Genomic DNA, 13,277 nt, shown 5'->3' on the forward strand with positions numbered 1-13,277 from the left:
CCTACCTTAGAGGACCCCCAGAGGGAAGCAAACAGACCTCAGCACCTGAAGTTCACTTAGTACAAATAATTTTTACAGATTCTAGTGACTAAATCCAGAGCTGGGATTTTCTCATAGGAACCAGCCCGTCACTTCCCTACTTTTATAGGAGGAAATCAAGTTACTCCAAGTGAAAATATTTCTAGTGGTTTATGGGTTGCAAGGTTCCCCTAAGGTTTTAAAGGTTTTTAATGGCTTTAAATGAGAAGAGGTTTAGATTAGATATTAGGGAGAAATTGGCACAGGGTACCCAGAGTAGCTGTGGCTGCCCCATCCCTGGATGTGTTCAAGGTCAGATTGGACTGGGCTTGGAGCAACCCGGGATACTAGAAGGTGACCCTGCCCATGGCAGGAGGTGGAATGAAGGTAATTTTAAGGTCTCTTCCCACACAAACCATCTGTGTTTCTATCAAGGTTTGTCCTGTACGCTTTGACTCCAGGAGCCCAAAGCTGCCCGCTTTGTACCAGCCATCACCAGACCCAGTCTGTCTGTAAACTTTCCTTCTTTTCCTGTCTTGCTTAGAAGAACATCAATCAGAAAAAGCCCTGAGAATGCCCTTGTATTAATCTGATGTGCTGTGTGAATTTGGAGATGGTCACACAAGGACACTTCATTTCAAGAATCTGCTAAGCTGCCAATGTCCCACCTTCAGCTTTTCATTAAAATTCTACCCTGAAGAAAACTCACTGTAAAATTTCAGCTTGTCTTTAAAAGATGCCAATCCAAATGAAGATAAATACAGTGAAATATTTCATTCAGAGTCATTCCTGATCTAAGGAAATGCATTCCCTCTCTCTCAAAGGAAGGCACTGCCTCATCTCCTGAAGAACCCAACAAGGGGCTGCCCCTCTTGCCCTGGCCTGGGGGGGTCACTCCACCCATGAGGGCAGTGCCCAAAACCCAGCTGGCTGTGCCAGCACCGTTAGCCAAAAACCTCCCCAGGGATTCTCACTGCCAGCTGAGTGACAGCCTGGGGTGTTTAGAATCTTCCAAGTAGATCTTGGAAACTGTATTTTCTTCTGACAGAACACAACCATTTGCAATAATATCTTTTAATTACCGAATGTCTTAACCAGGACAACATGAAGTTTCTACCAGACTTTCTTATCAAGTTTTGGCAGAGTGGTAATAAAGAGGAAAACTGTTGAAAACAGTTGAAAACAATCCTCAAGGCAGAATAACAAACTTTCGAAAGACTTCCTTTCAGAAAACAAAAATTCACACAACAGCTAAGCTGCAGGCTTTGGGGGGTTAGTTTTGATTTGTTGTGCAACATTTAAGATCCATCCAGGACATGAAACATCCAGGCCTGAAAGGATGAGAGGAAACATTGCCCAAAGCACAGACTAAGGAAAAGGTTACCTTATATTCATTGCATTTCAGTAATGGTTTAGAACATTCAACTGGCTTGATTTCTTAGCAGGAAAGAAAGGATACGGCCAAGAAAATGAAAAGCAGTAACAGAAGTTGAGCAATTAAGCAAAGAGAAAGAGACTTCCTCCCACAAAAGCTACATCTACTCTGAATCTACAGACTATCTCCTTACCTTTGACCAGCAACTACTGCAGCATTTGTCTCAAGTTCTACAAAAGAAAAAGATAATTTTAAAGTCTGCTGTAGAGGTACATACCTGCTGTCAAGGCATGACTAGCTCACATTATTCTATCACATATTAGATCTCAAGGATAAGCTTCTCTCAAAGTAAAGCAAGCCAAAATACTACATTGGCCAAGTGCTTGGTCTGATTACAGCCTTCAGGACACTGCAGTCAGGTAAGACAGGGAAAAATTAAAGCCCTGCAAAAGAAAACTGTAGAGAAACTCCCTGGCTACACTCTTCTCCCTTTTTAAACTTCCATTTTAGACAGCTTATTTCTACCGAACCTTCTAGGTTTTATTAATTTTTAAACCTTGAAAGTACCCATCTGGCTCTATTGTGTGTGTAAAAATTTGCCTTTGCCTCTCACGGCAGTATCTCCTAATGACAAATTTCTGAAGCCCAATTGCACTTGTACAGAATTGGAAAATATCTCAGGGGAGATGATACAAAGAGAAGTCTGACCTGTTTTCTCTCTCAGTGATTTTGTACATACAGGTCAGGTTTCCTTTGGAATCTTCACCTCAGCAAACAGGTCTCCTTTTCAACACATAGAATGTCAAGTCTTTTTACTGTCTGTCCTTTAATTCTCTCTGTATCCACTGTACCCTTTGTTAAAAGGGAAGACCTACACCTAAACACAGGCCCTCTCATGAGAAGCTGCCAGAGATTTAGGGATTACCATTGCAATGTCATGGATGAACTCCCTGTGCTTTGTCCCATTGTCCAGCTCAATTCCCCCATCAAACTTGGGGCCAGCGGGACACCAACTGGGGCTTTGCCTTTGACAGCAATTTAGGCCCCAAAGTTTGCTATAGTGTGCACAATGAATAATAGAGACATTAAAAAAAGTAAGAGAATGGGTAATGTCCTCTTAGGATGAATTTGCAGTGTTGGAACGTCAGCCTCTTTGGTGTAAATGGATATAGCATCATCTGGTCTTGGCAGGACCAGACTAAGGTGGAAGAACAGACTAAACAATGAAAGGAGTCACCTTTCTTCCCACTCAAAAAACCAACAGCAAAAAAATGGATAGCATCAGCGCTTCGCCTAGCAGGAACCCCCAGTACAGTCACAGCAGCACAGAGCTATGAGTTGGGTGTGAAAAAACAAGGGTGTATGACCACCTTTGTCTTAGTGGAAATTCAAAGAAAACAATTTCATACGATTTTTACTTTCTGAAAACCCTATTTGTAATCAGATTAGAGATGGCAAATGGATGGAGAGTGGCATTTCCCATAAGCAAGCCCACATCTATCTGTTTTTCCTACTCAACCAGGGAATTACAGTAATTTCACGAATACAAGCCGCACCATTTTGAATAAAATTTTGCTCCCACACCGGAAATGTGGCTAACACTCCGGAGCGGTTAATATGTGAATAATTTTCTGACATTTCCAACGCGATTGTTACACATTGGTTACTCTGTTGCACAGTGGGTGGAGCCGGGATGCCTGCTAGCAGTGCAGGATGGGGAGGGAGGCAGGGGAGCTCCCTCCTTCCCTCCTCTCCCGCAGCCTGGGGGAGGCTGGGGCTCCGTGCTGCCGTCCCTGTGGCTCGGGAGGGAGGCAGGGAGCTCCCGTCCCTGCCTGCCGCTGCCGCCATGGGTGCCAGCGGGCTCCCATCCCCTCCCGCCGCCGCAGGAGCGGGGGGGCTCCATCCCCACCTCCCACCACCGCCGCAGGTGCCAGTGGGCTCCATCCCCGCCTCCCACCACCGCCGCAGGTGCCAGTGGGCTCCGTGCCCCGCTGCCACTGCGGGGTAGCGCCGGGCCGGGGCAAGTGAGCCCAGTGGCGGCGGCAGCCGGCCCCAAGCGGCCCCGCCGAGCAGCAGCGCCGAGCTGGGCCATCTGGCCCAGCCCCAAGTGGGCTGAGCCCTCACAGCCCGACCTGAGCCAGTAAACCCTGCAATCCCGTGATTCTGTTACTATTTGGCAACTTTGTTGCACGCGGGTCCTCGCTGCGAATGACAGAGCGGCTCATAATTGGGTTCGGCTTATTTATGGACAAAGAACGAAATGTTTGCCAACACCCGGCGATGCGGCTTATAATCTGTGCGGCTTGTATTCGTGAAATTAGTGTACTTTTTTTAAACACCCATGAATTGATGGTGAAACACCATGACAATAGATGGCAACACCATAAAGCCATCTGCCGGGGCTCCATCCTGAAACACTGCTGGGGGGCATTAAAAGTTGAACACAAAAAAAAAGGATTATAACTCTAAAACACACTACCAGCATGGTGTGAACATTTTTCTATATTCAGAAGGATACAATGAAAGAAATACTGCTCTGATTAGCTCTGCATAGAACTTCCAAATTCAAACATAATGTATTGTTAAAAATCCAGTCCCTCCAATTTATCACTGAATATCTAAAATTTTCTTTGAGGATTTTTTTCATTTTTTACTTGACCCAATCCTGAATCTCCCACAAGGCTTTGGAGACTTCCAAAGCTCAACATAACTGGCAAAGAAAAACAGTCCCAAAAGCACAAATAAAAATAAAAGCCCTACCCAACCCTCAAAATACCCAGTGTGTTAGTGACCACTGAATATGCATTCAAACAAATACATTTTCAGTTCCAAACATAAAGGACTTATTTCACCTCTATTCTGCTTTTCCAAAGGAAAATTTACCTGTTCTTTGAACAGTACTTTCTGATGTTGCAACTGAACTTTTTTTCTGTGTTAAATGTTGAGAGGATGCTAGAATAAAAGTGGAGGAAAAAAAACATTATTGTCAAAAGGAGTAAAGGAGTTCCTGTTGTGTGATCAGACTGGTACAAAATGCTCTCTCTCCCAGGTGACTGCACTTTGCCCTTTACAGATGCAATATTTTTAATCTACCCTCTATTTCCCTCCCACCACACACACCTCCCCCTTAAAACAAACTTTGACAAAACTATCCCAAGCAAGTTTTCTCAAACTAGAATGAGTGATGAAATGAAGTATAAACAACATTTTTAAAGGTAACAGTTTTTCAGCAGAGTGTAACATTAAAGGAAATCCTAGCATTTCAATAATTACTTTCCTTTTTTTATTGTTCATCTCAACAGAGATTCTGGGGGAAAATAGTATATTTTTAATGAATCAGTGCCCTCACTCTTTCAATTAAAGTGCACAATATGATCCAGAGTTGGCCTTGAAAGCCTTTGGCAGTAAGGTGATGACTTTAGGTTGCCAAGTAAAAAAATCAGATGGGAAAATAATTTTTATTGGGCTAGTGCTTTCTAGCCTTCTTTGTGATAGTGAACTTAACACAGAACAGGAAGACAGAAAGTTTAACATTCCTGCTTAAAGACTATCGCTTCCTAGAAAGCCAGAATTCCTTCTGTGAAGCTCAAAGGAAGCTTCCATTTTCCAGTGGCATACAGCTACAACATCCAACAGCCAGAGGGAAAGTCACACTGAGGCTGAAGTTTTCAGCCAATTCCCCTGATTTCTGTGGATTTTATCATCCATGATTTTATCTTCTGTGACGAATTCATGTTGAAAAGCATAATACTCAGCTCACTTCAAGAGTGAAAGGTTTATATCCACACCAGATTCAATAAATTAGAATTGGCATGAAGAAATAGCATCAATGTCGTATATCAAGTCTGCCAGATGCTCAAATTAAAACAGCAAAGCTCAGATGTTTGCAAACTGAATGCAGTTAACTTTTTCATTAATTTCTCTGAAATGAGCATTTATGTTTCTCCCTAGGCAACCTGGGGTTTGGTGTGGGTTGTTTTCTTCTTCTGTTCTGGAGGTTATTCAGCAATTTCCCTAGAGGATGAAGGTTATTCAGAGAGGGAAATAGTATTATTAGGATTAATTCAAAATATCATAATTAAGTCAATAAATTGAAATAATTTACAAAATAAAAAGACTGTAGCAAGACCAAAGCAGAACACCAGCACATCTGCCAGTATAAAAGGGACCCTAAATATTTGTCATTACTGATACATCCACTTTTCCTCCTTGCTTCCAACAGCTGCATGAAGTTACAGAATCATATGCTCATGACAAATACCCTACTGAAGCAGTAAATGTAAAGTGAAATAAAAATCTGGAACTCGAATCTTGGCGAATACAAGTGTATCACTCAGCTGTTGGAAACGCAAAAGCCCTGTCAGCCTCGGCTGCAGCGCCGGGAGAGCAGCCCCTGGGATGTCCCGGAGCCACCTTGGTCCCTCCGCACCTCGCTGCCCCGCACTCACCTGCGCTCTGCAGCAGCTCCGGGGGTGCTGCGGGCTTCTCCTCGGGCCCTGCGCTGCCGCTCGGCTCCGGGCCCCCGCCGGGGGTGCTGCCGCTGCCGCTGTTGCCGGAGCCGGGCTCCGCGGCTGCCGGGAGAGCTCCGGCCGGAGGGGCCGCGCCCGGGGACGCGCAGGAGGGAGCGGCCGCCGCGGGGCTGAGGCTCGAGCTGCCGGGCCCAGAAGTGTTCTGTTTTGTAAGACTGGGTGCTGGAGGTGTCCCGCTTTTGTTATCGAGTTCTGCTGGTGATTGCTCTGTTCCCAAACTATTTGGAACCGGCGTTTCTAGTCCCTGACCTTCTGTTTCTCCATCCAAAGCATACTGCTCTTCCCCTTTCTCTAGGGAGCCAGTGACCTTCTTGCAAGCTTTAGTCAGCAGGAGCTGGCCAATCTTGTCTACCTTTCCCTTTCCCTTGCTGGATGAAACAGGACTGCGTCTGTTCCCAGATCCCGGGCTGCTTGTAAGCAGAGGGGAAACAACAGGTCCCGACTGGGCTGCTGGCACAGGGCACTGCTCACCCGGCCCAGTGCCTTGGGAAGTCTCCTCTGGGCTGAAGTCCTTGGCTTGCTGAGCAGGAAGCTGGGAAGGAACACTGGAAGGAGCTGGAGTGGAAGAAGGCAGTTGGACAGGAGATGCCAAGGGATTCAGAACAATTGATCTGCTGGTGGGAACACTGGACACAGGACTGGTGGATGAGGTGCTGGGAGGAGTGGGCCCAGAGGAAAACTTGATATTCTGTGGGATATGCAAAGGACCAACAACTGCGACTGACTGAGGCATCAGGCTCGAGTTAGAAGTCATGGGGGCTGCTGGAATTGTGCTGGACTGAGAGCCCTTCATCACTTGGATGATTGAAGATGAGTTTATAAACACAGGTGTGATGAACTGTGGCCGGGCGTTGGACTGAGCTGCAGACTGTCCCTCTGAAACCATCACTTTGCTCCCCACGTTGGGCATGGTGACAACAGTGGACACTAATGCAGATTGCAAGTGGGATGGCAACGGAGCTGATGTATTAGCAGCAGATGTAATAGGGTTGGAAGTCACAAAAACTGTTATCTGGTTGGGGGGTAAAGGACCTGAAATAGAAGAGCTAGCAGGCCTCTGCATTACTGGAGGAACAGTCTGTGCCACGCTTGCATTTACTTCTCCCAGTTCCTGGTGCCCTGGATTTGGACAGGGCTCATTATTTTGAGGCAGGCTAAGTGAATTAGATGGCTCCTTGTTCAAGGATGAATCCTGCAGTGGAGGAATGACAGTTATCTTCTTTAGCTCCTCACCAGTGGGGACTACTGGTGCCATTTCAAGACCAGTCAGCCCAGGGGGCTTAATGGTCACATTAGGAGCTCCAGAATTGTCAAGAAGTTGACTTAGAGAAGTTGGTGCCTCTCTCATAGCTGGAGATACCATGGCTTTACTTTCCTCCACGACTGGGAGCTTACTGCTATCTAAGGCTTGCCCATCTTTTTTTGCCTGTTCCTCAGGAACCAGCACTTTCATTTCTGAAGTAGGGACACCTTTCAGTTCCATACTGGGCTGGTCCTTGCTACCTTGGACACCTTGTGCACTTTGACTCTCTGTATCTTGAGGCGCACTAAGGCTCTCCTTATTGTCTTCAGGAATGCCAGTGACAGCAGGTGCAGAAACTGCAGGACTCTGGTTATTTAGCATGGAGTTAGTTTGAAAACTTGTGGTCACGGGTGTTGGCAAAGAAGAGGAACTGGCCATCACATTTCTCTGTAATTCCATGTTCTGCAAGAGAGATGGATTCTGCTGAGTTGTCAGTGATAATTTAGCTGCTTTTGAATTCTGTCTGCCAGGGCTTGGTGTAGTTTTCCTACTGGATCCAGGACTGGACCTTCGACTATTGCTTGGGCTTGCTCTCTTTGTTCCTCCAGCATTGGTTTGTTTGCCCGAATTAATGACCACACCTTCCAACTTGTGTGACTGTGAGGCAGTAAAACTGGACTGATTGTTAATTGTGAGATTTGATGGGGCTTGTCCAATGGCCTTTAAAGTAGTGGGATTCAGACCCTGCTGATCAAATCCTCTATTGAGATTAGGCCTGGGAGGTAAAGGAATATTGATCTGGGGAGGGAACAGACCAGCAATAGAAGCATTGAGCCTCTCTGGAGACAGGCTAATTTCTGAGGGTTCTGTGCTGGGTGGACGGTTATTAGGAGTCTGAGGGTAATATGGCCTTGGGCTAGCTCTGTTTGGGGTTTTAGGCCTTGAAGTTTGTGATGGGGTAGCAACATTTGGAAAATGGTGTGTAAGAGCACTAGACAGAGAACTAGACTGCTGCTGGGGACTTGCACCTTGGGCAGCTGAAAGTGGGGATGGTCCAGGCTTAGATCCTGTCATCATTAACTGGTTCTGTGAAACTACTAAATGAGATGTCACATTATTCTGAGCTCCTGATGCTGGAGGGCCCTCAGCTCCACCTCCTTCTGGAAGAGAGGATACTGATGACACCTCTCTGAGGGGTGAGCTGGAAGGATTCTGTACGTTATCTGGATAAACCATTTTTCTTGCATTATTTCCCAGGGGAGGATTGCCTGGCAGGGCCATCCTCTGTTTGTCAGGAGATGGAGGTACAGGCCCAGGCCCCTGGAGGTTCACCATCACTGGCATGTTCCCGCTCTGCTGCATCGGCATCCGCTGGGCATCTGGGTTCAGGGGCCCCCTGGCGGCGTGAACCCCCTGGGGCACAGGCAGCCTGACTGATTTGGGATCCTGCTGCATCATCAGCATCATCATCATCTGCTGCTGCTGTGGTGTCTGGGGGGGTGCCTGGCCCTGCTGTGAGGCTGCCTGGGGCTGCTGCTGTGGCTGGGGCTGGGGCTGCTGTGTGTGTGGCATGAGCTGAGGTGGCATCTGCTGAAGTGGCCTTTGCTCCACTGGCTGAGATGGATAACCTAAGGCAACAGAATGACAAAGCATTACAACCAACCAAAGATCAGAGGAAGCAGAATTTCTGTAACAAGCAGGATAGGATAGAAAGTAGAGCCTGGAGCATGTTTATCTTGGATGAGAGCCACATGAACAAAACAGGTTTTACAAACAAAGCCAAAGATTTTACTTCATTCATAAAAATACTTTTACTTAATATATTGACTTGCATGAGATTTAAGTGGAGATCTCTTAGTGTATTGTACCAGCTACCAACCCAGGTTCACACCATCTGACAAGTCTTTGCAACTGCCCGTGGGCTTCCTTTTACTAACAAATGCAGAATTGGACTTTCACTAATTATCACTCCTTAAAACTAGCTTCAGAGTTTGACAGCCTCCATGAGTCATGGACCAGCAAACCTGCCACAGACCTGACATCTTCTTGAGTACAAAGGAGAATCTGCATGTGTTACTCGGCGAAAAACACACTAAGAACCACCTGTGTGGTTTATAATATAAATCCTCTTGCACAATTTAGATTTAATCCTCTCTACATGCAAAGGATCATTCCAACTACAACTACTGTTTCTTCTCAAAAAATCAGCTATTGGTCGATGTTAAATTTTTAAGACATCAGTCTGTGCTACAGCTAGAAATACAACTTTTTTATCAGTTCTGTTACTGCTGAATAATGCTACAATACTCAGTGTGATACCTGCAGGATGATAAATGAGAATGGGACCACCTCTTCATTTTGAGCTAGCCCAAAGAAAACACTAAACAATGATACCAATTACTTATTAGGAGGAAAAAATGTTTGAACTTGAATGTGTGATAGCATAAATAAAATAGAACTGTCACAAAGAACGTTAAAAGCTCTCCTATAGTTATTACATTCAGATAATCACAGAAAAATCCTACTACCTGGTGGCCTACTTGTAAAATCTGAGAGTTTAGGGCCTGACTTATCTAAATTCATTCCTTGGTCTCCAGACATCGACGACTGATCACTCTCCTCCAGGCCAGCTGGACGTGATTCTGAAGAACTGAAAGAAAAATAATTGCAATTAAGATCCAGCCCCTACATCAGTGTTTTATTTCTGCTTCTATAACTAAGTCCTCAAGTAATTAATTCCTAGCACTCTCCACAGACCTAGAATAACCCACTGAAATGCTTCTGATGTAGCTTGCCAGGCTGGAAAACACACCCCAGGTCTGTGTACAGTCACTGCATTAAGTACTACTGAAAAGGAAACAAGTTGCCTGGTGCTCTGTTGATCTTAAAACATTTATTCTACTGTGAATCTGAACTTTATAACTAAGAGAATGCCAATGGATATTTCAGATTATAAAGCTACATATATTTCAACTAAACTAAACAGGCTTTCCTATGACATCTGTATGGATAAGCAAGCCCCATGGGGAGATGCATTTTTAATTTATTTTAATGGTAGCACCTTTTCTTCCAGTAATGCACCCAGAAGTGACTCACTCAGAGTATCCAAAACCTCTGCTAACACCACAGCACAAGTGCACTGACATTTCAGGCATTGCAGTCACCCTCCAGAGACACAGACCTATGCCGTACTGGGGCTCTGTAAGTGATCACACTTACACATCCTGCCATGAACAGGGATACCTTTCACTACCACAAGCTGTTTCAAGCCCTGTCCGACCTGGCCTTGGACACTTCCAGGGATCCAGGGGCAGCCACAGCTTCTCTGGGCAACCTGTGCCAGGGCCTGCCCACCTGCCAGGGAGCAATTCCTTCCCAATATCCCATCTAACCCTGCCCTCTGGCAGTGGGAAGCCATTCCCTTGTCCTGTCACTGCAGTCCCTTTTCCAAAGTCCCTTTCCAGATCTCTTGGAGCCTTTTTAGGCACTGGAAGGGGCTCTAAGCTCTCCCTGGATCCTTTTCTCCAGGTGAACACCCCCAGTTTTCCCAACCAAGCTCCAGAGCAGAAGGACTCCAGCTCCGGGAGCATCTTTGTGGCCTCCTCTGGACTCTCTCCAAAGGAGTGTCCTTCTTGTGCCTCAGGGCTGGAGGCAGCTCTGCAGGTGGGGTCTCGATTGGGCACAGGGGCAGAATCCCCCCAGACCTGCTGCCCACACTGAGGGATCAGCCCAACACTCAGCAGGGTTCTGGGCTGTGAGTGCACACTGCTGGGTCATATTCAGTTTTTCATCCATCAGCACCCCAAAGTCCTTCTCCTGAAGAATCTGATGCTCCAGGAGACTCTCTAGGACAATTTAAAATTCTCCAGACTCAGTGCCCAATACTTCAACTAAGTCAAGACAGCTTTTGCAGACTTAGAAAAAACCCAAGTTCCATAGAGAACAATATGGTATATCTGGAGGCATATATTGTCAGAGGAACAATACGAATATACGATCAGAGGATGTATAACAAAGAGGGATGAAGAGTAGAAGAACTAAACTGCTTATCATCTTCATGAATATATGAAGGTTACGGGAAGTTCTATGTAAGAAAAGCTCTAAGCTAAAATTAAAGACATCAAAAAAGTGCACTTCCAATAAAGAGAGGCAGAATTACGCAGAAATGCCATGGGTAAGACTTTCACCAAGGTAAGAATTTGAAATACATAACGTTGGGGAGATCTATCCCATTCATTTTACTTGAGAATAACAGTTTCTAGCATCTGTACATCTGACCCAAAGCTGTAGACACCCATGGAGACACCCTGGCCGCATGTGACTGGAAATCCCTGAATCTCTGTGGGTCAAAACTGGAGAGAACATACACCAAGAGAGAAGAAAGGTGAAAACAGGGCAAACATGGAACTGCTCCAGCCACTGCTGCTGAGGGCAAGTACTGCCAAGGAAAGCACCTGGAGTGCAATGCTGTGTCTAATCCAACACACCACCAATTTTTGTGTGCAGATGGTGTAGGCTTACATGCCTCCACTGATAAATGTCATGAAAACTGGCGAAATGCAGAGATATGCCCCAGAGCATCATATTAACAGTCACACACGAACAAAAACTCTGGCAGCAAAATCCCCAGAAAAGCTGCAGCCTTTGGTGCATGTGCCAGCTACGTGAACTGAATGAATGCCTAAAATTGTGAATGCAATCTCAAATTTGTCAATGTTGCTGTTTATTTAGAATGGTGGGAGATTAAAAATGCTACAGTTAAAGTTCAGCTCAAAGCTGATACACAGCATCAGTGCACAGAGAGGTTTAACCCAGAAAACAAACCTGGTGCATAGTGCATCCTTAGCAAACACCTCTTGGCAGATGGGTCTGTGCAAATCTGGCAGAGAAGACCTGAACCTGGTTTGCCAGCAAAGAGCAGCTATGGTAGGGAAGTCTGCTTCTACCATTACCGGAAAATTTAAACATCAATTGAATCTCAAATGTGGCCGAAATTCACTGGGCATGTTTAGCAACAATCACTCATTAAAAATAACCAGAATATGAATAGCAAGATGTTTGTGTGAGGGACAAAATATTCCATGTTTATTTTTCTTTTCTATTGCTCTAGATGTAAAAAATATATATGAGCAACTGCACACCAGGTACCGTCTGGATTGTCATCAGCAGTACTTCTGCTCTCTCAGCTGCACTCTGAGGTACAACCTTCAGATACAAATCCCTCATCAGAGCGAGGGAGAACTCCAGGAAAATCCAAACCAAGCAAATCAAAGAAGGTGGCAGTTTGGTCATAAGGAGAGCAAAGCTAAAATGACAGATATGGCAAAGGCAGCCCAGCCCAGGACAGCAGCTCTGGGGGTCCAGGGAGGCTCCTCCCCTGTTGCTGATTGAGGGCATTTCCCAGCTCTGCAAGGGGACTGGCAAGCCCAGCCCTGCAGTGAAACTCTCTGAGTCTGGCTGGGAAAAGCTTCTTTGTCCTCCAGAGCTGTCACCATCTGCACTGGACACTGCCACCTGAGTGGCAGCACTGGGAATGACCTCCCATAGTGGATTCTTTCTGTTCTACCAGTGCACAAGATGTTCGTGGTCTGTGCACAGGAGAACACTAAACAACTACTTGTTTGTACATGGATTTAATAGAATTAACCAACCTGTTTTATCCACAATGCCCTTCCATCTAGCCTCTTGTTCCTCAGTTTACACCTCATTACCCACAGTCTTCAGGTTCAGATGCAAACACTTTTAAACAACCAAAATGTCCTCTCATTTTCATTCCAATGCAAAGTTGCTCAATTAAGCAAACCCTTGAAACTATTTTAGACTCAGCTGAATAAACTCTTTCAATAGCTACTTATTCCATTTGCATTCCAACATGACTGCAATCCATATTACATTATTTCACTTTCGTTACTATATTATTATTTCTCAGAATTTTTTTTTTTAGTGTATTTATCAAATTAGCTGCATTTCCACACAAAGTCCGCTGCTCTGAATTCTAGAATTTCTGAGGAAGAATGACAGAGAGGAAGATGAGATTAAAAGCATCCTATATGCCTCTGATGCAGGAGAAAGCGATCCAAATCAGATTTCATTCCTGCCAATTCCAAAGCAG

General features: G+C 45.4%; 1 protein-coding gene across 4 annotated transcripts in view; it reads right to left on the reverse strand.

Moving 5' to 3' along the window:
• NCOA6 (nuclear receptor coactivator 6) overlaps positions 1–13,277 on the reverse strand; it is a 48,018-nt gene that overhangs the window by 4,997 nt on the left and 29,744 nt on the right. For 3 of the 4 annotated variants that reach the window (XM_033075315.1, XM_033075314.1, XM_033075316.2), the window contains exons 11-14: positions 9,694–9,815; positions 5,842–8,793; positions 4,277–4,345; positions 1,587–1,623 (exon numbers count right to left, since the gene is read on the reverse strand). In XM_033075315.1, coding sequence (XP_032931206.1) covers positions 1,587–1,623; positions 4,277–4,345; positions 5,842–8,793; positions 9,694–9,815 — 3,180 coding nt within the window. Of the gene's footprint in view, positions 1–1,586; positions 1,624–4,276; positions 5,408–5,841; positions 8,794–9,693; positions 9,816–13,277 lie in introns of those variants that run through there. The other variant, XR_004419631.1, reaches the window with a different exon arrangement.

The sequence above is a fragment of the Catharus ustulatus genome, chromosome 17 (assembly GCF_009819885.2).
Source record: "Catharus ustulatus isolate bCatUst1 chromosome 17, bCatUst1.pri.v2, whole genome shotgun sequence".
In the NCBI taxonomy this organism is placed as follows: Eukaryota; Metazoa; Chordata; class Aves; order Passeriformes; family Turdidae; genus Catharus; species Catharus ustulatus.